A 25,243-nucleotide genomic window follows, 5' to 3' on the forward strand; every position below is an offset into this window, starting at 1 on the left:
GTTTTGTTCACAAGAGAAACAGGACAGACTGTTTTGACACCATGAGCCACCATGAAACTCCCTGTCCAGTCTGACAGAGATGAAGGGAGCAAAGGGCAATGTTGTCTCCCCAAGTTAACACAAATTAGTAAATATCTAACTAATAGTAACAAATGTTTTAGTACAAAATGGAAGGTAAAGCAATAATATAACACAGACTTGCAGCTACTGGCACAAATTACCGGCTGGATGATGAGTCATGTGGTATTCAAAGGACAAACAGGGTGTGCCGACCTTATGTGTCATAGGCCTACTTGTTTTGTCAATATTACATAATGTTCATGTGAAATATGAATACTGTGAACAATATCAAGAGTAAGTTAAATTCACTCTCTCTTAGATAGCAGCTGAAAGTCATTTTCTAAAGATTAATCATTTTATCCTGCGCAACGTCTGAGCCTCTGTTGGCCTGTTTTGGGTGAAACTTGGGGGAATGCTGGATTTTGCCACTGGGACTGGTCCATCACAGCGCCACCAACAGGCCAAAGAGCTCCTGAGCTTCATACAGCAGTGTCTCAGAAACCACACATTACATATATAAAAAATGAATGAATGAATGAATCATTAAAAAAAAAAATCTATACCCAGGGTCAGCTACAGCAATTATGAGAGACATCACAGTCACTGTATTGTTTTTCTCAGTATATATGGGATATTAATCTCATGTCAAAGAGTTTCAATTCTTGGATTTTCAACCCCAATTTGAGCGAACTTCAACTTCTTACAAGTCTGTTACAATGACAAGTGCTTTTTTAAATACATTTACAATATTGCATTTAAAACCTGCAGGGTTTTTTTTTTTTTTTTTTTTTTTTGCTGACAAGCTGCATTTAGGATGTGAGAATACCTGTATTTCCTGCATGGGAAGCACATTCCTTCATGGTTACAGACCTTGGTACTTTCACCCAGATGCTGGAAACAGTGGGTTCTGTGGGAAGACGTCACCTGTCTGCTTATAGTAGAAACAAAGCTTCCCCTTTAAATACCAGCAGGGAAAGATTCGGCTCTTGTTTGTCAGGGGGGAGTTGTGGCTTCACAGCATCGTTGGCAGAATAATCCTCACAGTAGCAGTTTGGGGATTTAGACACTGACTGAAATTTCTTTAACTGCATTTGTCTCTTGTAGTAACGCCATGGCTGAGTCCAGTTTCCCTCTTCCACCAGATGCTTACCCCTGCCCACTGTGTACAGATGCCCTGAGAGACCCGGTCACCATCCCTTGTGGTGACACCTACTGCCTAGAGTGCATCAAGATCTACTGGGACCAGTTTGACCACATCGGGGTGTACGGTTGCCCTCAGTGCCGTGCGTCCTTCACACCGCGGCCTGTCCTGAGGCGTAACCTGCCTGACGTCCAACATGAGCATAGGCGCCACCTGCCAGAGCTCACCCCGTTCCCCCACCTGCACCGAGACTCCCTCTGCGATTTCTGCGTCGGCCGTCGCAAAAAGGCCGTGAAGTCGTGCCTCATGTGCCTGGCGTACTACTGCGAGACGCACGTCAAGCCACATTACGAGTCATCCACTTTCAAGAGGCACAAGCTGGTGGATGAGACGGGTCACCTGGACAGGAAGATCTGTCCTCAGCATGAGAAAGGCCTGGAGCTGTTCTGCCGCTCCGACCAGATGTGTATCTGTGTGCTGTGCACGGTCAGAGAGCACCGCAGCCACAACATTATCTCAGCAGAGGAAGAGCGCACTGAGAAACAAGTGAGTTTGGATCGTGTTGCTCTGTCTGACTGTGCCTGGCATATCGCTCTTGTTATTGCTGAGAAACATGTGGAGCTACTGTCACTCATATTTGCCTGAAGACATGATATTGGAAGATATTGTTATTTATGCCCAGAATAAGATATGTGACTGTATAGTGCAGGAAAAACTTTTTTTTTTTTTTTTAGATACCCCTGTCAAGGGTAAACCAAAAAATGATCACATTTTTTTTTTTTTTTCACAACTTTGACATGTCTTGATCATGACATGGTGCCATCACACAGGTAAAAAAAAAAAAAAAAAAAAAAAAAGTCCTGTTCTGAAAGAAAATCCCATGGATTTTTTTTTTTTTTTTTTTTTTAAACCTAATGGCTGTATTTATTTCATATTAACTCAAATGGCTCTCTGGAAGTGTCCTTTCACCTTTAAGCAACTAGAATGTCAAAATATGTTTGCATTGTGAGTCAGCAGCCTTTTATATAAAGCCTTATTATGGGCAAGAATGTCAAACAGTTGGTTTATCTGTATGTTTAACCAAACCATCATTGCTGTAGATATTTGCCCTTGTGACAGTTCACAATATTGTAGTTAATACCCATTTATTTTTTCCCATTACTGAACTATTGAGTGTTTGAAAAGGCAAGTCTCACAGCAGCTACATCCAAACGAACAACACTGAGAGGGAATCCATAAACTTATGTCAAGTAATTACTATTGACAAATTAAACATATTAATAAAGGTACTGTCCTCTTATTATCTTTTTTTCCCTTCAGAAAGTCTTGGTGGTGACCCAGTCTGAAGTCCAGCACATCATTCAGGAGAGGATGAAGGAGCTGCAGGAGCTCAGGCATAATGTCGATGTCCTCAAGGCAAGGTTTTATATAAATGTTTGCAACTGTATAAGATAACATGAGATATTTTCTGTTGTGCATCTTACATGTAAGACATTTCTGCCTCTGGAGATGAACTCAGTGGAAAATGTTATTTGGTGTTGAAGAAGATTAAACTTATTTAACTATGTATTTTTTAAATTTCTATTGGAAACAAAGCAAGTGATTACAACCCACTGGCAGAGTATTTCTTTCTTTCTTTATTAAGTTTGTTAGTTACTGAGTTATACATACAGTCATTCACTTGCAAAAAAGAAAACATGCAAATTAAAAATTAAAAAAAAAAAAAAAACAGGTGAAAATTCCAAAGGTGTGATCAGATTGTTCAGTATCATCATTGTTGTAGATATTTGCCGTTGTGACAATCATAAGACACACTGCAAAACTTCTTGTTTTTTTCAGTAAGGAAAGCCCATTTATAAGTGTAAATAAATTATTCATTAAACTGGTTTGAGAGCTCTGACTTCCACAGAAACTGTCAGTGAATTTCTCCTTCTGCTGTAACTTTTGTGTTGTCTGATCCTTGTTAAGAAATGTTGTATGTGCATAAAGTGATTTTCCTGACATTTGGCTCCGCTCCTCAGAGTTGTGCCCAGCGAGCGCAGACCGACAGTGACAAGACCTTCCATGAAATGCTCCAGGCGGTGGAGCGCTGGCACGCCGAAATCAACCAGATGATAAAAGCCAACATGCAGGCAGCCATGTCGCAGGCCGAGGGCTACGTGGAGCGTCTGGAGCAGGAGATACTGGAGCTGCAGCGCAGAGATGCAGAGCTGCGGCAGATCCTCGAAACGGAGGACAACATTCACTTTCTGCAGGTACTGGAGGATCGCCCAGCAATTATCAGCATTCATGTCATTTCTGCATAATATAAAACCACAAGAGCATTTTCACTACGTTAAATTTAAAAAATATATATTTTGGTGGAAGTTATTTTGCATGTGGGTGGCCCCAAATGAAACCAAGAGGAACCTCTTTAAACATATTGAAATTAAATACCCAGAAATGCTGTCAGTAAACTGCACACAGCACAGAGACAAAAGTCAAGAGAGGCAAAAGATGTAACACCGGTGAATCCAGCTGTTTCTGGATAGAGTGCCCAGTTTTTACTTCTGTCTTAAGCTTTGATTTGATTTTAGCAAGGTGTCTCTACCCAACACCCTAATTTTATCTGGTAAATATGGTGAGTCTAGAGTCTCTTTTGCTTGTTGTATAGAACTTCCCTACACTGTGCGTTCGTCCTGAGCCCATGGTGCCCAAGGTGCTCATCAACCCCCAGTTCTCCTTTGGAGAGATGAGCAAGACAGCCTCAGACATGAAGGAGCATGTAGACGACATCTGTAAGAAGGAACTGAGCAAGATCGCAAAGACAGGTTTGTTTTTCAAAACTTCCCTTTAGTTGTTGCCTATATGATGTGAAAACCATAAAGCAGGATACTAACAGGCCAATCTAATGCATTGTTATTTTTACAGTCAGTGAAACACCTGTGTACATACTTTTGCCAAGAAATGGAGACAAGCGGCTTAAAGGTGAGTGTCTGTTAACTCAAATATTCAAAGCGCATTGAATCTAAAGACTTCTTGGATGTTGATGCAGCCTTTTTGGGGTGGTGAACAAGGGTTGGGGGATATAGTCAAGTTTTCAGTGGGGTTTTATTTGATTCAATTGTGCAATTGTTTTTAGAGGTAGAAATGTTAATAAGTCTTATAACAAAAGATGATATGCTAAAAGACTGTGTTCTCATATCCATGCAGTTCCCTCCAGAGCAGATTTTCAGGAGCCAAAAACCAGAGCAGACTTCTTGAGATGTGAGTAGACGATTTACTCTTCAGTCCATTTAGTGTTTATCATTTCTTCAGGGATGAACAACTGATGTTATTTTCTCATTGCTGGAAATGAAAACAAGAGTATGATATAAGATATAATAGGATGAAACCTTTATCATGCCCATGAGGGAGACAGGTTATTGCAGCAACAACAACAACAACAATAACAACAACAACAACAACAATAACGATAATAACAGGATATAAAAAAATAGAATAGATTACAAATGATTAAACATCACTCATCTGACGGTTCAGACACTAATATGTATTAAACAGAAACCTATAAACCAAAAATAAGAGCATATATTAATTATGTCATGTATGCCATAATTAATATACTATACAGTAGAACAAAGAAAGAACACAGAAAAACTGAATGAAAAATATGTATAATGTAAAAATGTACTAAATATACAAAACAAAAAATGATGGTCTTCAATGGTTAAGAAAATTCTAGGACTCTTGGGCCAATGAAACCTTTTCAAAATGTGTTTGATTACCTCAAAAAAAAAAACAACTTTTTCTCAGAGGAGCTAGTTCCTGAAATGTTGATGCCATTCGGGCTCCGTGTGTTCACTCCCTCAGTCCATGTGAGTATAAATTAAAAAATAAATGAAGAATGATCTAAGAAATTTGTGTTGCGTATGGCCTTCCTTCCACAGACTCCTGTAAGTTGTCGTTCGACCCAAACACCGTCTATAAAGAGCTGGTCCTGTCAGATGGGAACCAGAAGGTGACCCGAAAGAAAACGGTCCAGTTTTACCCCGATCACCCTGAACGCTTCGACGGCTTCTCCCAGGTGCTGTGCAGGGAGCCTCTGAGTGGGTTCAGGTTTTACTGGGAGGCTGAGTGGAGCGGGGAGTTTTCCATCGGCGTGGCCTACAGGAGCATCAGTCGCAAGGGGAAGAACTCTCACAGCCTGCTGGGCTACAATGACAAGTCGTGGAGCCTCCTCTGCTCAGACTCGGGATACTCTGCCTGGTACAACAAACAAGACCAGGAACTGCCTGGTGCACCGAGGGCCACGCGGATCGGTGTGTACCTGGACTATGCTGGCAACACCGTGGCCTTTTACTCAGTATCAGAGACTATGGAGCTTATCCACAGGTTCAAAGCCCAGTTCACTGAGCCCTTGTTGGCTGGTTTTGGTGTGGGCTCCTCAGTTACCCTCTGCCAGGTGAAACACAATCCCCTGCCTTACTGAGATCAACCGTCAGTGAAATTTCATCATTAAGATAAATATTGTAAGTTGATGTCTGCATACCATTTCTTCTATTCAGATTATGTTTATAATCACGGATCTGCCTGAAATGTCCATGCATGTAAATATGATCTGAATGCGTGACACTTTCATTTACAATATCCATTTTTCGTTTGTTCACTCATTTGCTTTTGCACCCATGCACAAATCTTCTGGCTGAGTTGAGCCTGTTAATTCCATCCTTAAGTTATCATTGTAAATAGTGATTCAGTATGCTCAAAGTTTTGCTCCAAAACAAAATGCACCACAAAAGATGGCTTGTACAAAAATGAAAATATATGATGGACTCGTAAAAGGATAGAAGGTAAATTGAGTTCTCTGAGGACAAAACTAAAGAAGATGATAACATGTTATGATAAAGATTGTGATAACAAGTAAAATCCACAACCAAAGTGTATAGAGAGAGAAGGCTGAATCACAGTGATTGACTGCAGTGAGACAGAAAAAAAGAGTGCAGTGCAGCCTTTATGACACCAAGGGGCAGTGCTGAGCATTTTGCTAAACAGAGGAGATGACATGCTGCTCAGTGGAGCTAAAGGCCATAAATCACTACAGCTGATTCATAGTATTTACAAGTGACTGGGCTATACTCAATTATTAAGACATCATTATATTCCAACATACAATCAGTGGCTGGAAAATGTGAATCTTTCTAAACATTTTAGCACTGAGGCTATCTTATATTTATTGGATGCATTTAGGAAACATTTAGGTAACAGTATTTTTCCCTAAGTGATTACATATTTCATTCATCCAAGGATACAGAAACTGTGCATCTTATTAACCACCATCTACTAATTTTCTCCCATTCACCATTAAAGCAATTCCTTCGTGAAATTCATTCTAGAAAAGGTCCACACTCACAGTTTCAGCACACCAAGACTCCCCCTGGAGGTAGCCCAAGATATTCTCATGGGTGGAGTATCTCTCTGTTTAGACTACCTCGACACACATTGGGTTTTGCTGTGAAGTGAACTGAAGAGCTACATTCCTGTGATCTATCATGTCTGACTGTAAATAACTTCAGAATCACAATGTAGCACCGCATAAGTGAGTGCCAGTGTGTTTGTTTCATGTGTCACTGCAGTGAGGAGTTCCAGCATGAGGAATGTACATTTAGATTTGCAATCTGGCAACCTGGCTGACTGGCTGGAGGGATAACGTGTGTTATCCGACCCCAGTGGGCCCCGAGGAAGAATGCTGGGCTCTGGTTGGAAGGTTTTGTTTTGTTTTGTTGCCATGATATCACTATATTTATTTATTTATTTATTATGTGTCACATTAATGCCTCCACAAACTATAATGTTAAGGATTATATAAATTCATTGAGTGTCTGCGTGTGTGTGTGTGTGTGTGTGTGTGTGTGTGTGTGTGTGTGTGTGTGTGTCTGTGTCTGTGTATCTGCATGTGACAGGGCCATGGTTGCACATGGGCTTGCAGTTGTACAGATTAAATTTGGGTTGTGATATTTTGTGGGACCTGCTGGGCCTTAAAGTAGATGGGCACAGCAGGGCTTGGGCCAAAACTGCAGCCTGATGCTGACCCCTAGTGTGTGTGTGTGTGTGTGTGTGTGTGTGTGTGTGTGTGTGTGTGCGTGCTATACACATACAATGAACAGCAAAGCTCTGCACACACAGTCAGCTCTCTGTTTTGCTGTTTTGCACTGCTTTGAAGACTGCATTGAAAACTCATTAAATCTGTGTTTCTATTTAATTTTGTTTAAAATTAAGGTTTTAAACAAATGCCATCTATTTCCAACAGTACATAAAAAACTGATATCTAAACAATGTTGTTACACATATTTCTGATTGCCCATAGTACAATCTGTTTTAACATTTTGATATACACCAGTATACAGTAGATAATTTCTAATGTATGTTAGAATTTTTTCTTTGTAAATAATAAATAAACATAAGATATAACTTTGACCATATCCACTGACCAGTGGACAGTTAAAGGATCTATAAGTGAGCATTCATCTAAATTTATTGCACATATGAACCATTTCTTTATTTCTTGCACAATTATACAGTTTGAACATTGTATTTCAGATGTGACTGAAAGATTAGACTGAAATTCTAATACCTGCTTGAAGAATATCTGGTTAAATACATTTACAGCTGTCCCCTATACAGGTAAAAGAGGGGTGGAAAAAAACCTGTTATAACAAAGATACAGACATTGACTGAGAAAATTACACCATATGTGGGTATTGGTATGATGTTTGTAAAGGGTGCTGTTGCCACCAGTGGTAGCTCAGATATCAAAATGTACATTAGATTACTAAAAATGATTTTAACTGCCTTTTTTTTCATGCTGCTAGATCTCTGTTGCTTGCTTTGCCTGTCCCCGGGTCCGGGGCGTTTCAGAGCTCTGATAACTGACAAGCAGCAGAAAGACATCACCACTAAGAGAAACGCATACAGAGTTGTTAAAAGGTTGATAAAAACCATTGTCAAACCTTCAATCAAAGGCACAGATGTCACCACAGTCGCGATCAGCCACGAAACAGTGCAACAAACCACCCTGTGCCTCAGAGTTTTGAACCTGAGGAAGACCACAGGGTGGAGGACCGCAAGGTACTGCTCCACACAGACAAAGGTCTGCAACAGGGGGCGTGAGACTGAAGAAATGGAAGAAGAGAAGAAAAACAATTTTTCAAAGAAACCACGTGATAGATAACGCATGAGGAGGTAGAAGATGCCGCTAAGACAGAGAAGGATCCCAGACACAGTCAGATTGAGGGTGAGGAAATCGGAGGTGATCTTCTCTTGTGTTCCCCTCATTATGAACCACAGGACGTAGCTGTAGGCAGGGAGACCCACGATGAGGTTGACTGTGTATGCAACTGTAAACAGAACATCTTGCACAATGAACGCCAGTGGTGTGACTGTTTGGTTGATGTTGGAGATGTTCATTTTCTCCCTAATGATTGACAGAGAAAATACATAACATTATTTAGTATTAAACACTCTATATAAACTTAAGAATGCTTCATCCAAAAGCTATATGTTCTGTATCATTATTATTTTAAGGCCCAGACACACCAAACTTACATGAAAGAACTGGCGACGACAAAAGCCGACTTTTGCATCACCGTACGTGATCTGTGCTGGGGCCACAATGTTCTGCGCCTGCATGAGAGGTAATAACTCTCCCTACCAACAGGTGGTGGTAGTCTGTATTTGTCATTCAAAAAGGGAAACCAGAACTGGAGCCACACACTTTCCTCACCACAAACTGCATCATATATATATATATATATATATATATATATAGGGACTTGAGTCCCTTGAACAGCACAACATATATATATATATATATATATATATATATATATATATATATATATATATATATATACACACAGTACAGGCCACACCTGGACACACCTTCTCATTCAATGCGTTTTCTTTATTTTCATGACTATTTACATTGTAGATTCTAACTGAAGGAATCCGGTTTGCGTTTAGTTGGACGATCATTTATTTTTCAACAGGACAATGACCCCAAACACACCTCCAGGCTGTGTAAGGGCTATTTGACCAAGAAGGAGAGTGATGGAGTGCTGCGGCAGATGACCTGGCCTCCACTGTCACCGGACCTGAACCCAATCCAGATGGTTTGGGGTGAGCTGGACCTCAGAGTGAAGGCAAAGGGGCCAACAAGTGCTAAACACCTCTGGGAACTCCTTCAAGACTGTTGGAAAACCATTTCAGGTGACTACCTCTTGAAGCTCACTGAGAGAATGCCAAGAGTGTGCAAAGCAGTAATCAGAGCAAAGGGTGGCTATTTTGAAGAAACTAGAATATAAAACATGTTTTCAGTTATTTCACCTTTTTTTGTTAAGTACCTAATTCCACATGTGTTCATTCATAGTTTTGATGCCTTCAGTGAGAATCTATAATGTAAATAGTCATGAAAATAAAGAAAACGCATTGAATGAGAAGGTGTGTCCAAACTTTTGGCCTGTACTGTAGTAGCTATTCCTAATTGCGAAAGTCAGATAAGTTGTAAATGGCACTGGCACTGTGAGAAGAAAGAAAGTAAGAGACGAAGGTGAAAAATAATTCTTTTTCTCTTCTCATGCATTGACTCGCTAAGCCAAACACTGATAATGGCAATGACAGTGCAAAAACTAGGGCTACACCAACAGCTAAACATTATCCTGTATGAAGGATGTATGAAGAGTTTGTGTACGGTTACAGAACTGGTTACAGTTTTTAGAGCCTTCATTCTCCATGACATTTGAGACTACTCAGGGTGGGTACATGATACAAAACAGATAGCTTTTGGGTGAAGCACTAACATCAGACCCTTGTAAGTCTATACAATCTAAAATCAGTCACAATCACAATCCAAATCAGTGTTTTACTAGGACAAATTTAAACTTGGCACCAGCCATGCCAGTTAAAAAGAGCTGGGCTGGGTACTTGGACCACCAACTATCGCAGATATAGTTTTATCTATGAGTATAACTGATATGACTTTTATTTCAACAACTGTTTGATGACTACAGCATTCATTAGGTGGCAAAGTTGAGGGACTTTGAGGTTTTCAGACAGATAAGAAAATGTTCAATTTTACCATTCACCTCTATATAAATTAAGACAAAGCACAAAAAAACAGATGAGTGATTATGTTTTAGTCTCACTGTTTTCAAAATATTTGCCAGCGTTCAAGTATTTAAACAAGGTAATACTTACAACACCAACCAAATTATCTTTTCATATCAGGGTAAATTGTCTGATAGGGCACAATCACCTCAAAGCAGCTTCATGAAAGTCAACATGGGGGATGGAGAACATATTAAAAAGGTTACTAAGAAACTGTGCAAATCAAAGTCAAATTTCTCCTACCTGGAAGGTGTGGAAGGTCAGGTGTGAGATGTGTGCCTCCGCTGTGAGATGATGGTGCAAAAGCCACCGGCAGCATGAATGTTGTTTTTATATGTACATGTGCTTTACATATATTTGTTGGACATACCCTCTAAAGAAACAAAGATGAAGCATAGTGCAGTGCCTTTGATGGTGACTCTCAATAGTGAACCCTCATTCAGCCATGCAAATAATTTGGAACAACTTGAATTTTGAGGATTTTTCCATTTTTAAACTTAAAAGCAACGCAAAAATGTGTATGTTTACTTGAGTCCCTTGAACAGCACAACACTTGGGGGCTTAGTTCTACCACATCTGCGGCCTTTTGAAAGATAATCATAGTACAGCATGATATTTTGGATGCTAAGTAATTGAATGAATATTAAAGTGCTCCTGTAGGTCCTGAGGGTCTTGAGGGAGGCCTTGTAAATTATTCTTGGCATTATTTTTTACCTGTAAATGTCAGATATGTAGATAAAAATTTTCCAAACTGTGGTTAGGGTTAGGGTTCAAGGTGCAGCAGCTTATTCCACATGACTGGATATTATAAACCACCCACATGTATCAGAAATCTAACACTGCTGTGTGTGGATAAAATTAAACATGCCATGATACCTAAGGTGATGGTGTTTGATGCTCAATGTTTGAAATCCCTCTTGGCTATTTAAGTGTCAATTAATACCCCTAAAACAACATTTGACCCATGAAACATCTTAACCCTAAGAATGAAGCTCACACAGATTGATTTTGACCAACAGAGTCTATGTATAAAGCATGTAATCCATGGAGTATTATACATGGATACTAGTGTTCTTAAATACTATTTTTAAACTCTATTATCTTTAACCTCATATTTTGTGGTGTCTTATGTCAGTGTCTTAGGCTTATGTTTGCTTTGGTTGACTCATAAAACCAAAAAATTCATATTATTATCAGTAATTTTGCCATCGGGCTGGATCATCTATCAGTATTACATCGATATTGTAACATATGACTAGATATGGTTTGGTATTTTGGATATAATATCACAATATGTGTTGTCTTTTCCTGGTTTTAAAGGCTGCGTTAGAGAAGGGATGTAATTTTCCGAATTTATTAGATTAGTTGTTCCTCCTCCCTCCTGTTCTTCTACCTGCTCTATGATTTGTATTGTGTCTGTAATATAGGACTTTACATGTAACAGAAACAGAGCTTCGACACGGCCTTACACAAACTCACAGATGTCGGGTGCAGCCAACCAGCAAACCTAAAATCATAGGCAGAGAGTGGAAACTCGTCACTGAGGAGAGGAGCACTGTGTCTCCTGTACACACCGAGCACAGCAGTATTTGTTTATATATTACTATTGATTTTTGCATAGCGCAGAAAAGAAAAACTTTTGATCTTATTTGCATCCACACAGCATATGGGTCATCAAATCACCATCATCTGAGGTCAACCTGACCACACCATGAGTCATCTGGTAAAAGTGCCATGTTTGTTTATCCTTTTGTTTCTCATAGTGAATTCTACCCAAATGCCAAGTTTAGAAAAAGGTTGAATAAAATCTTTTAATTGTGGCATTGGCTTCCATTGATCCATCTGGCTGTGGTTAAAGTTAAAGCACACATGGTCTTATGGGAGCTGTACATGATGCTCATATTGATTTATCATTCATTATTAATGAGTAAATATGAGCAAGAACCATTAATTTATCACCTGGTAGATGAAGAAAGAGAAATATGTTAATCCATAATCATTATGTTATGACAATTCATACATCAATTTACTGCAGACTAGTTTTTAAATGTCACTTAATTATAGTAAAGCATTTTGAGGATGTGGAGCCGGAAGCATTATTTTATACATGTCCAATTATGAGATCAAATTAAGCTTAACTAGGTTTAGGCTTAGGGTTAACCAGAATATGGTAGAGTAAGCTCTGCCTGTCAAAATATTTTACAGCCATTCTGTTTTCAAGGCCTCATGATAAGTAATTTAATATAAGTGATTCTACAAAGCATTTGCATGCAAAGCGAGCAGCCTTGCTTGCTTTGGCACCAAATGATATATGGGAAAACTGGAGCAGGAACAGGTGTGCATGGATGAATAAAAAAAAAAAAAAAAGAAAGGAAAACAGGGATGCGGTGTGTGAGGTAAGAGGAAAGAATGAAAGAGTAGTTTAGATGTTAATCCAAAGCTTAGATGTGAAGACGGTCTCTGATGAGGGCACACCACTGAGAGACACTTTCATACCTTTTTGTCTTTTTATTCAACAGTTATTTCATAGGTACTGACATCCTGCTGTTTTCCCTCACCATTAGCTACTGACATAAAAAAAAGTCAAAACTCAGCGGTTAATATCCATAAGGCTGAAACTAATCATTTACTCTGACAGCGAGAGTTTTACATTCCCAGTGTAGATTTAACCTATTGCAATGCACCAGATTTAGCTTATTTATTTATTGTTTATTTAAGATCTGAAATCTAGTTGAAAAATGTAGCTCTGACATCTTTGGTGATAAGAGCAAAAAACAGAAAATGGCCTAACGAGTTCATCTCCACATCATCTAATCCTCTGTCTCCCACCAGTTGACGTGTAGTTTATTTGCCCGGGTCCTTCCTGATGATGGCAGTTTTATTTAAATCCTTACATATTTCTGATCAAATTTCAGGACTTTCTGACACACAAGGCATTTTTTTTTCTTAGACATTTCTACTCAAAGATAATGACAGACTTTTCGTTGTTGCAGAGCTCTTCTCCCATGTAGAAAATATGCTCTGATCTAAATCCAAATGGGACTGGGTACAATTTTGAATCAGGGATTAATATTCATATCTATTGGGTCTACAGTATACAGTATGTCAAATTAAATCGCAATGTCTGACTTCAATTATTTCTTTATGTTGGACTAGTGGCATGTCACATGCATATTAAAAAAAAAAAATGTAGGTTGGCAATATATTTGAATGCCTGTCCATGGAAATTCTCATTATTCACACAATTTTAAAGCAGGAAATGGCTGGATGTCCTAATATTTAATGTGTCACATTAATTTAAATGTTCTTGTAAGCAAACCCAAATCTAAAATTGTTCAAAGCTAGGCCAAGTTGGTATTTCATTTCTCTGGGGAACTGAAGAGGTCAGAAGAGAGCACAGTTGAGGTTGGAAAGGCTTTTGCCTGTGCTCTTCACTTTGTAGACAGTCTCACAGGACAGACTCTTGTCCTGGGATCTCGTCTTGATCCTGGTGACTTTAAACACTTCATAAGGAGGAATCAGCACCTCTCTCTCTGACTCCCCGAGTTTGGAGTACAGCGAGACATCTGCTCCGAGGCATGTGAAGATCTCAAAGCAGGACTTGTCTCCAAATCTGCTCGTGCTGGGGTACCAACCCAAAGAACTGGAGGTGAAAGATCCAAAGCGAATCATCTTATTGAGAACATTTTCTTTGCTGAAGTAGCTGTTCACTCTGCGGTAGCTGGTCAGACATCTTTCTGCTTCCGGTTTGCGAGTGTTGAGTGTTTGAATGGCATCGGTCAGGTAAAAATGGAGAGTGTGATACCTGAACATGGTCTTGTACTTAGATTTCTGGGTTCGGACTGCGTTGTTGAAATCAAGGTAGACTTTTGGTTTGTCAAGCGTATAAACAAAAACAGCCATAACTTGTTCTTTAGCCAGCGCAGTGGAAGGTCTCTTCCCCTTTTTCCACTTCCTCCATTTCCGGTTGTAGTATCTCTCTGCTTCAGCCCAGGCCTGTGTGAAATTTCTGTCTTTGTTTTTCTCCGTCTCCAGGTATCGTGTCTTCACTCTGATCTCCATTTTGTCTTTGCAGCCAGCGTACATGTCGTCGACAGAATTAGGAGCCATGTCCAATGAAAGATAATCATTCAGTCCCAATTCAGCAGCGTTCTGCAAAAATAATACACACAATATGAGCTAATGATCTCACTTTGCTGTAAGTGCACTTGCAGATGATTCAAGCACATTGACTAAACAGACATGCTAAAGATACTAAAGCACAGGCACACACACACACTACCTTCACCACTCCATAGGTCATTATGACTGCTGCCACAACTGCCATCATTGCCATCTTCCACCAGCAGAGGAAACTGCAGATAAGACCTCGACACCCCAGTGATCACCTGTGGCAATCAATCATCATTTGATTTGAAGTGAGATCATTTGAATCCATGTGGACTTCCTCTTTAATCATTCACCAGTGACAATCAGAGGGTGCTGTCAATATCTGAAACTTGTTTGGATGGATAGAAGTTATTTTAAAGGCTCATCAGTAGGTTACCAGGCTTCCTAAACTCTTGATTCACTTCCCTCCATATATTTAATCACATGTATTCTTACCTAAAACACCCGTAGGCCACTACCCAGGGCTGGACAAACAAGGATTTGAACCAGCTTTATTATTATATGGAATGACTTCAGCAAAGCTTAGAAAATGTTTAGCACACACATTAAAGAGAGAAATAAATGAAGAAAAATAGTTCGATAATTTGCTTTTATTTACTCACCGAAATTCACCATTTAGGTGCTTTGATGTTTTTGTGGCTTTCCGGCATATCTGCTGTCCTGGAGCTGATAGTCAACAGCTGCAGGTCATTCCAATCAGGTGTGGAACAAGGATTTTAACAAGCTCTCCATTTTAATAAAGTCAGTGGCACTGATAGTCATAAACCATCAGAAATTGTATACCCAGGAGTAACAAAAGGCTTTTTTTTTATTTCAGATGTTGTTTGTCCTTATTAATAAAGACTGTTTGTTGTTGTTGTTGTTGTGGCTGTTTATTTATTTATTTATTTATTCATTTGTTTTTTTGTTTCATGTATTTAATTAGTTAATTTTTTTATTGTTGTTTTTATTTTTTGTGTTGACGGTAGTATGTCTATTTTCAATCTGGAGCAGGAATCAAGGTTCAAGGTTCAAGGAGTCTTTTATTATCCCCGTGGGGCAAGTTGCCAGCAATAGTAGGACAAAACAATCAGCCACAAACACAGAATGACGACTCATATAACACAGAATGAAACAATAATTAGAACAGACAATTATCAATCATTTGTTCAGAAACCCAATGGCAACAGGGACAAAAGAGTATTTTAGTCTGTTCGTTCTGCATCTTGGCAGGATATACCTGCGGCCTGACGGGAGCAGCACAAACTCACCAATCACGAATTGATTTGAACAGCAGATGGGAAGAGTCATTTTATTAAAGTCAGTTATTAAAACAATACCAAAATTTGTCTTAAAAATAAACCTCAATTTGAGTTTTGAAATTCAGGGGTTTTTAAAAAGTAAGTAGTAGAAAAAAAATGAAGGGAAATCCCATTCATTATTTTCAACTGGTGACTTCTTGTGTGAATTAATAAATTTAGAGGTGCATTGTCTTGATGTTGATGAATTTGAGGTAGCATTTCAGGTAGCATTGATGGATTTGGTCTTGAAACAAAGGCCTTATTAAGGAGTGTGGTGTGTGTGTTCAGGGAAAACATGAGGAAAAAGTCAGGACGTATGAAGAGTTTCTGTTTCATAGTGGTACAAGGTGCTGCATTCAGAGTAGAGTGCCATCTAGAGCTCACTCTGGGCTCCTGCAGCCAAATCTTGAAGAGGGGTTGTCCAACTGAATGTCAGCAGAAAAGTTTTGTAGGCCAGTCATTCAGTAAAATGTTTTTTTCTACTAAAATCTTTCTAAATTTCTTTCTACTGCTGATACTGAAGTGAAAAATAGTTTCAGTGACCAGGAACACCTTTTACCAGCATGATGTGGACAGTGCTCTGAACACCATCCACCACCAAAATGTTATTATTGATATTATTATTGGCAGTAGTAGTGGTAGTACTAGTAGTAGTACTAATAGTACTACTTCTACCAGTCACATGCTAACACATTTCTGTGAGCAGAAGCATTTTCTCAGTGGGAGTTGACAGCTGGAACTATCATCCCTCCTTGGTGGTCCTTGTTATTATTCTGGTCCAGCTGGACCAGCTGACCTCCACTGTGTCTGACACAAATGTCTCCTCTGCTGCAGATGAGGATTTACTGGTAGTTTGATTTATTTATTTATTTAGTTATTGGTAGTTTGATTGATTGATTTCTTTCTTGGCAGTCAGTCTTGCGTCTGGCAGGCTGATCTGACCGTCCTCTCCATCCCTCTGTTCCTTAGTGTCTTGTGAGGTCGGCAAGCCCCGGTTGCGTCTGGCGCCTTGGCTTGAGGCAGCAGTCCTCTGCGTCTGGCGGTACTGGCTGCCTGGGGATGTGGAAATAGTCTAAATAGTGTACATTTTGTAAATAGTTTATTTGTTGTTGGTGAGGGCACCAGCTTTATTACAGAGCACTTTTGTTTGGTGGTCTCTCATTCAAAGGCATAGGCGCAGTTTGACTTTTTGACTTGGGGGGGCAACATGGAGGGAGGGGTTTGAGATTTTTTTCAACTGTATAGTGAAATGGTGCAATCTGGTGCAATGTGGGGGTGACAGACCATGTAACAACTGCCACACCTTTATCCTGCTGATACAGTAGGTTCACCACATATCAGCATATTTTCCTCGGAAATCTATAAAAGATACGTTAGCTCGCCACCAGCCCTACGAGCAACCCAGCACAATGAGCACACAGTCAGCAGCAACAACCAAGTACCATAGGCTACTATTGACCCGCATAAAAGACAACCCTGATTTCAAGACGACCCCTCTTTTTCAAGACCCGTTTTTTGAAAAATACTTTTTATATGGACAAAATAATAAAAAAAAACACCGGTTGGCATCAGGCGGGCCAGCCGCGGCACCAGCCGGTGTGCCAAGGTACATATCCCCGATAAAAATTGTGTCCCCTGTCTGCGGGAGCCGACAGGAGCGTGCATACATTCAACGAGGGCAGAACTACGATGATTTAGTGGTCAAGTTTTATCCACGAGCTTTTGCAGAGGGTTAAGGTTAGGGTTAGGATTAGGTTTCAGGTTAGTGTTAGCAAATTTAAGCAGTTGCTTTGAATGAAAACCCACGTTTTACTCGGCAAAACCGGACAGGGGACACAATTTTTATCTGGGATACGTACCTTGGCATAACACCAGTACCACGCCCACCCAGTCAGGTCTGCCGGATCTGACAGGTGAGCGGCGCACACCTACTGCCATATATACCTTTCATCATAAATCAACTTTTGTTCATACACGGCTGCAGCAGCACAACGGACAATGACACAGACAAAATGGTTGATTAGTGACTGCGCAATGCGGCCATTCGCCAGTAATTGTGCCCCGCTGCCCCCAGCCAAACTGCGCGTATGTTCAAAGGCCTGTTGTGTCAGCATTATCAGAGCTGACAGGCATTTCAGGCACTCCAAAATGAAACGTGCACCTGTATTGTTGTTCCCCAGCCTGGCCGCCAAATTCTCTGCCATCTCACATTTCTATTTTTTCTAAATATGCACAGTAACCTGACCCTGGTCGCTGGTACAATAAGTTACCTGGGGTTGTTTCAGGTGAAAAGACTTGAGTTCCTGTTTTGTTTCCTGTTTTTATTCCTTCATTAACCTGCTTCATTTTCTTTTAATGCTCAGCCTTGTTTCCTCAGTCTCTCATTCTATAGTTTTTATTCTATATTTGATAAGTGGATCACACTTCAGCCAGTTTATTCTAACTTGTTCAGGTGTTGTGACTCTGACAATTCTCAGATCTTTGCTCAGTAAAAACATTATGTTCACTGGACAAAAAAAAAAAAAAAAAAAAATGCTCAGCCTATGCTCAGCCATTTTCCCTTTGATCATCCTATTTCACTTGAACCTGTGATCTTCAGAAAATAGCCTTATACTTTACCAAGAATAGTTGTTATATTAAATCGTAGCTACCAATTTTGGCATAATACATTTCTCAACTGACTTGATGGGACTGATGCCTCAAAAACTTGAAAAAAAAGTTCCCTTCCTCTAATAGCAATAATAAGAAATTATAGGTTTCATTATAATGTCTTGAGCCTTATTGGCATGGGATTAGTTTTGTGAGGGGAGGAGGGGTAATGTAATAATTACAAGACCATCTCTGCTGTTTCAGTCCTGTGCCGCATTCGCCGTTATGGACTCCTCAGTCCCATGTCAGGCAAAAACTCCAGCATCTTTAACCAACCATTAAAGTAAAATATCGTGCCACTTCTTGTCAGAACTTTTCACATAAAAATTTCATGACATAACAGTTTGGGATCTTCAGGTAATGGAAGAAGGGCTCAAATGATCTTCTTTACAGCGCAACTTCCCACAATTATCCAACTGTATGCAGAAGATAGAGGTCAAAACTGTGTGGTCAGTGGAAGTGGCTATAATGGGGATTCCTCAATATTAAAGGTTCATATGCAATTTTCGGTGGCGGTCCCTGTGATATTTTTTGTTTGTTAAAATGTACGTTGCTGAAGTTGCATATCACATGACATGGTTAAAGCTATGATTGAGTAATAAATAAATAAATAAAAAGTTATAAATGCAGTTGTGTGGATAGAGGAGGCATTCCTGGTATGTTTTATAACTCAGTAAATATGCAGGATATCTTGCCTTAGAGGTGGATTAAACACAACATTATTTAATTGAACATTTATTTAATTCCAAAAAAAAAAAAAAAAAAAAAAATCACATTGTGGGAACTGAAAATACACTTGACCAGTTCAATGATGAACATTTCTGACAGAACCACTTTATTTGCCTGGTACTATAAGGACAGAATCAGACTTGGAAAACACTGCAAGTTGCAGTTTCCACAGCTGTACAACACACACAGCACTTACATGATGACACCAGCTCATATACGGTATACACTGCAATGGGTCACTGCAAGACATAGATTAATACATTATACATAAATATCATTTTTACAAATATACCTAACATTCCACATTCATTCTCAATATACTGTCACACAATGTGGATGCAGCAATACTTGACAGGTAACATGCATTATTGGACCAGTGCTCCCCTGACGTAGTTACACAGAATAACTGGGAGTGCTACAAAACTGATAATATTACATGTGAAAAGAGGTTTTGGGCCAATCAACAACAGGCCTGCTGAATGTCTCTTACTGAGTCTGTCTGTCCCTGCATGACACCTCTGGTTGAAATGCCTCTGTGTGAAAATCCAGGTAGAGCTTGAGGCAGAGCTGTAGAAACTGGTTTGCTGACTGGACACACATGAGGTGAGATGTAACTTCAAGTGGGGTCCAGGAACCTGCAGGAGACCTTAAGGAGTTCCTGTGCCTAGAGGAGGACTTTAATTTTACTGTAATTCAGTTCACTAAATAAATTGTTGTGACACAAAACTGTGTGATTGTATATTTTAATGTCACCACATTGAGTCTGTGTCAAAATATCATTTTGTAGTTGACACATGATGGACCTTTGAACATAATTCCCCATAAACTGTTATTCAATTGATGTTCAGCAGTCTATATACAGTTATGTTATGCAATCCTCTGTTTACTTTGAGAGTAAGGGAGATTATGGGTAACCGGGGGTGCACAGGGCAGCACCATTTTGATGTTGTCTTGCTGTTTTGCCATTCACAACTTAATATCAGCTTGCTGAGGCAAAATCACTTCAAATGGGGGTTCGCTGCTTGATGAAAGTCAGTTTGGGGGTCAAGAACATGAAAAGTTTTGAAAATCCCCACATTATGACAATTAACGCTTGGTGCTTTATATGATAATATTTTATTTTATTTATTTATTTATTTATTTTATGATGCAGTTATGATGTTTATCTTGTTTCGATGCAAAACATGTCTCCTTTCAGGGATGGTGAAGACACCACTACTGTTACAACTGTAGTCATTTTTAAATTCACTATAACTTTAATAGAAGCTAACAAAATTCTGCTTAATCCATTACCACATTTGTTTATATCATTGTAGCATTTATTTTATCTATTTTATGAAGACTAAAGAGCTTAGAATCGACCGTATTATTTAAGCTGATCCCGACGATGGCCGACGGCAGCGTGGCCCGGTATATGTTTTTAATTTATTTGGATCTAATTCACAGTTTAAATCGCTCCTAGGTGTTTTGGTGCTCTGTAGCTTGTAGACCACGCTACACCACTGGCTTTTTGTCAGGACGTCAGTGATTCTGAACACCTCGTAGGGAGGAATCAACACCTGTCCATCTTGCTTTATGGAAGAATAATGAGTTATCTCGGCGCCGAAACATGTATAGATCTCAAAACAAGAGACGTTCCCAGAGAAAACAAAGGAGTACTTGCTTGAGGCTGTCAAGGTGAAAATACCGAAACGCATCTCTTGGTTGACAACATTCTGACTCAAACGCGTCCTGGTTCTGAGATAGGTGGTCCTGCAGGAGTTCTGATTTTGCCTCAGGATTTGAGTGGCCTCGGTCAGGTGGAAGTACAGGTAGTGGTACTGGAATCCAACCGTGCTGTACTTGCTTCTCCCCCATTTCGCTGCTTGGCTGAAGTCTTGCTGGATTTGTTTGAATTTAACGTTTGTGTGCAGGTACAAAACCGTGGCGTGCTCTTCTCTCAAGTCTTTGTCCACGGGCTTTGCTGCCCTTTCTTCAGATAAGGCCCAAGCTATGCTGAGGTTGGGGTTGATATGCCACTCAAAAATGCCAAACTGCTCAATCATATCTGCCACTTCAGACTGGCAACCATGGTACATGTCATCGATGGAATCAGCCGCCATATCCAGCGACACTTCAGCGGTCTTACTCCTCTGCAGATAGAGAGAAGAAACAGCTCAGCATAGGTGACTGAGCAGAGGCAAGTCTGCAAGTGTAAATATGATAGATTTGCAATTTCTGTTGATTATGTGGACATAAATAATACAATCAATTATTATGCATGTGAGTGCATGTGTTGCATTTGGTGGTGCATCCTTTACAAATGTTCAGTGCCATTAATATCGAATTTCAGTATTGTAAGTATTGTTTCACACACACATTAAATCAATAGTACTCTGCTTCATATACACATAACACATGGATTTTTTTATTAATTCAAACCAAAAAAAAAAAAAAAAAAAAAAAGTCATCCTACCTGAAATGGTAGCTCATGCCACCAGAGTATGATGTATGGGTCATGATACAATATGAACGTCACCGCTAACATCAAACAAAGGGTTGCCCAGTTCCTTGTTGTCCTCTTTACACAAACTGGCCCTCTGCAGAGCTTCATATCTGAATAGGAAGAATGTTTTCCATGTAAGAATTACTAAAGGTTTCAGCAAAGCAAAGCTAATGGAAATACAAAAATGCTGCACCAACATTCTCTATCTTCTCGTTTTGTGTTGTTGTCCATCACATTTCCATGACTAGTCTACTTATTTGCCAGCATGTTGATTAGATCAGCTGCTTGCACATTAAATCTGTGGGTAAGGGTGACAGCTGATTGGCTGAAAGAGAAGTAAATGCATACATAAGCTGCATCTACTGCTTTTCCCTTGTGTCCTGCCAATGAACCTTAAAGCCTGATACTGTCCACCAGCAAATGTGTGAATTCTGATTATTTTGTCTTACCTTTCCACAGCCAGGTGCTTTCAAAAGGAGCGTAACATTCCTCAGAGGTGACAAGTATCACAAACAGCACTGAGCACTGAGAGAGCTCTGCCTCAGCGTCTTCTGCTTGCAAGCAAATTCCAACCAGGATTCACCGCACAGGATTTACAGGTCCAACAGCACAGCACAGGCATTCCTCACCTTTGTTCAAATCTAAAACTATCCCATGGGCCAAAGCAGAGGCAGTATGGATCTTATCTTGCTTGTGAGTAGCATTGGGCGAAAAAAAAAAAGTGAAGTTGCAAAATTCATATTTGCGGTATACACAAATCTATTATTTTGGGTGTTTACGTTTGTGAAAGAAAGGACAGCAAATACATTGCCAGTTGTCAGTGAAAGTTTGTTTTCCATTGCAGCTCTATCATGCAGTCACTTCACTGTTTGCATTTGAATAGAGAGGGAGGTACCATGTGTGGGGACAGCGGAAAATCCTGTTTAGCAGAGAAGCTTGCGCAGGCAAAATTAGACTACAGGAAAACATTTTGAACAGTAAAACAGTCAATAACAAAAAAACGTTGTTTTTTTTTTTTAACAAGCCTTCTGTAGATGGCTCATTTTAAGCAAAAAGGAAAAGTAAAAGGCCGCCGCTGAAATTCAACGTCCTGTTGACATGGAATAGCTACACTTGGCGGTGATCAGAGCACTAGCTGCTTATGATATGGTAAGTGAAAGAGTCAGCAAAATAGCTAAATTATTTTGAAAACTTTGCTATACTGCATGTTCCAATCCACAATTTGGATTTATAGGACAGTGAAAATCAATAGCTACAACCTTAACTCAAATTTACTTACATTTTTTATCCTCGGGGCCCATTTGACCAATACAATTTAAACCTCCAGAAAATGCTAATAATTAAAATTGTTCCAAGTTTATGTGTCACAGGCTTTGTTTCTTTGCTGGCCACCTATATTGTCCTAAACATAAAACATAACCCCTGTACTCACCCTCCATTATACACCAAAGATCTCATGGCAATCCTGTTTTCCCCTCCCCCAGTGGTTCTTACACTACAACAGGTATAGTTATGTTACTTCAGGACCCTGAAGCTAAAGCAAGTTTTTTTATCTTAGTTATCTTAGAAAAAGTCATTAAATAGGAAGCCACGTGTTTAAGCAATATGAATTATGTTTAGCATTTATTTAGACATGTTAAAAGCTGAATGGAGTCAAATTGACCCCAAAGATAATAGGAGGGTTAAGGAGGGTATCAACTTTCCCCTCAGGGATCAATGAAGTATTTCTGAGGCTTTGCAGCACCACTGCATACATAATAATTTTCATTTCATAAAAGTTTAATTGTCAGCTTCGTGACACTGCACACTTGCTCTGTTCCAGATGCAGTATGCCTCCCTGGGAGAGGCAAACATGTCAGAAGAAAATCTTTTCTATGTGTGCCATCAGCTCTCTCGTCCTTCTGTTCGGGTCACTGGCGTTCACTGTCATATTTTTCACTTTCAGATGGAATGATGGTGAAAAGGTATTTAACATTTTACAGAACCTTTAAACTCTGGGAAGAATTGGAAGCTCTTTCTTGAACATTTCATTGACCTTTTCTGCCAAATAAACAGTAAAATGTTATGACATTTAGTGAAAGTATATTCTCAGGGATATAGCACATGTAAGCATATAAACCATACATCCACTGAAAAGGAGTCATATTCTGTAAAATCTTATTATCTAACAGACTTGCCACTCTGAGGTATAAATTTTAAGGACACTTGCTGTTTTTATAAAGTATTTTAATGAGATGAATGAAGGTAAAAAACATAATGTTGTACTGATTTCCCTTATTAAATATTCACAAAAGAGAAGATGTAGATCAGGTGAGTCCTCTATGTTTTGTACCTTCAGTGCATGTCGCCATCTACTGGATGGAAGCTGTTTTTGCTTTTTTTCTAGAAAGGTATTCAGGATATGAGTCATGACCCCAGTGACAGCATGTATGATGACTGCAGAGTCCAACCAGCAACTGTGGCTGATGAGCACATGATCCGGAGGTGGGATCACAGTACAAACTCATGTCAGGCCTGGAATGATGACCAGCAAAAAGCTAAAGAGCCAGCACACATGTACATGGAGAAAAAACATTCAGCCGCCATTTACATGTACACAAGTGTCGCACTGCTCCCTGACAACCAAGACTTCAAGACTGCAGCTAAAAGGAAAGAAAGAACTGCTGCAAAGGAGACATTTGATCACTGCTCCCTTTATTTTTACCTGAGCGAAGCCATTCAGATACTGAAACATGGCCAGGTGTCATGTTTTAACACATACTACAAAACAGAGACATTGTTGAATCAGAATATTTCAAAGAAACAGATGCGATTCAGCACGTTCGTTTTAAGCTCTCTCAGTCGGGATATAAGCCCTCCAGGGAGCGCTTCCTGTTTTGAGATTTACACCTGTTTTGGTGCTGAGATAACACATTATTCAGCCTTGAAACAAAGCGGCCAGGTGCTGATTCCTCCCTATGAGGTTTTCAAAGTTTCTAGCATCCAGACAGACGCACCATCATGTGAAGTCACCTACACACTGAGGAGTAATCTGAACTGTGTTTATAACAGAGAGAGCAACACGTTGCATCCGATATCTGCAGTACCAGTGGATGGATTTTTGCTTATCATCATCATCAGTAGTATCGCCATTGTATCTTTAATGCTGACCTTGGTGATTGTTAAAGTGTTAGAAAACCGCAAGGAAACTGCTGCTTATAGTGTTTCATCTATGCACAGTGCTCCTTACAGCTCTGGAGTCGTGATTTAGAAGGCAGTGTAGTGTTTAGAGTCTGTCTTACTGAAGCTCAAAGCATCAAAAACTTGTACAGTAGCCAGTATTTTTTAACTTTAAACTGTTCATGAAGTCGGAAAAACGAAAAAAACAGCCATAATGGCCACCTTAGTAGTGATGTAAAGGACATTTATGTGATTTCATGACTTTCCAGCTCTAAATGTTGTGGCTGCATTCTCTGGAAATGATTTTACTTCCAGTGGCATACAATATCAGACTAAAATTGTGGCAAAATAAATTCTTGATCTAGTAATGCGAGCTGTAGTCATTGCACGGTAAATATAATTGCCGTGTGCAAGTGAAACAATGGA

At 39.6% G+C, this 25,243-nt stretch overlaps 4 protein-coding genes across 5 annotated transcripts; 2 read left to right on the forward strand and 2 right to left on the reverse strand.

Annotated features, from left to right (window-relative positions):
- The first annotated feature begins 1,066 nt into the window (after window positions 1–1,066).
- Window positions 1,067–6,442, forward strand: ftr84 (finTRIM family, member 84). Its single transcript, XM_030064108.1, has 7 exons — window positions 1,067–1,747; window positions 2,522–2,617; window positions 3,223–3,456; window positions 3,855–4,011; window positions 4,112–4,168; window positions 4,394–4,447; window positions 5,131–6,442. Exons 1-7 carry the CDS (start codon window positions 1,172–1,174, stop codon window positions 5,670–5,672), a joined length of 1,716 nt encoding a protein of 571 aa, XP_029919968.1. The 5' UTR covers window positions 1,067–1,171; the 3' UTR covers window positions 5,673–6,442.
- Window positions 6,443–12,838: 6,396 nt separating this feature from the next.
- LOC115366352 (ecto-ADP-ribosyltransferase 5-like) lies at window positions 12,839–15,247 on the reverse strand. Of its 2 annotated transcripts, XM_030061874.1 has the most exons (4): window positions 15,118–15,210; window positions 14,951–14,979; window positions 14,628–14,733; window positions 12,839–14,497 (listed from the first exon to the last, which is right to left on the reverse strand). In XM_030061874.1, exons 3-4 carry the CDS (start codon window positions 14,679–14,681, stop codon window positions 13,730–13,732), a joined length of 822 nt encoding a protein of 273 aa, XP_029917734.1. In that variant the 5' UTR covers window positions 14,682–14,733; window positions 14,951–14,979; window positions 15,118–15,210; the 3' UTR covers window positions 12,839–13,729. The 2 variants fall into 2 exon arrangements, with proteins under 2 accessions (XP_029917734.1, XP_029917652.1); XM_030061792.1 differs by lacking the exon at window positions 14,951–14,979 and having other exon boundaries at window positions 15,118–15,247.
- A 5,192-nt stretch (window positions 15,248–20,439) lies between these two features.
- Window positions 20,440–22,163, reverse strand: LOC115365536 (T-cell ecto-ADP-ribosyltransferase 2-like). Its single transcript, XM_030060599.1, has 3 exons — window positions 22,108–22,163; window positions 21,629–21,768; window positions 20,440–21,305 (listed from the first exon to the last, which is right to left on the reverse strand). The coding sequence occupies exons 2-3, from the start codon at window positions 21,764–21,766 to the stop codon at window positions 20,544–20,546; spliced, it is 900 nt and encodes a 299-aa protein (XP_029916459.1). The 5' UTR covers window positions 21,767–21,768; window positions 22,108–22,163; the 3' UTR covers window positions 20,440–20,543.
- Window positions 22,164–22,706: 543 nt separating this feature from the next.
- LOC115364908 (T-cell ecto-ADP-ribosyltransferase 2-like) lies at window positions 22,707–25,014 on the forward strand. Its single transcript, XM_030059579.1, has 3 exons — window positions 22,707–22,807; window positions 23,481–23,622; window positions 24,045–25,014. The coding sequence occupies exons 2-3, from the start codon at window positions 23,488–23,490 to the stop codon at window positions 24,906–24,908; spliced, it is 999 nt and encodes a 332-aa protein (XP_029915439.1). The 5' UTR covers window positions 22,707–22,807; window positions 23,481–23,487; the 3' UTR covers window positions 24,909–25,014.
- Window positions 25,015–25,243: the final 229 nt, after the last annotated feature.

This window comes from Myripristis murdjan, chromosome 1 (assembly GCF_902150065.1).
Source record: "Myripristis murdjan chromosome 1, fMyrMur1.1, whole genome shotgun sequence".
In the NCBI taxonomy this organism is placed as follows: domain Eukaryota; kingdom Metazoa; phylum Chordata; class Actinopteri; order Holocentriformes; family Holocentridae; genus Myripristis; species Myripristis murdjan.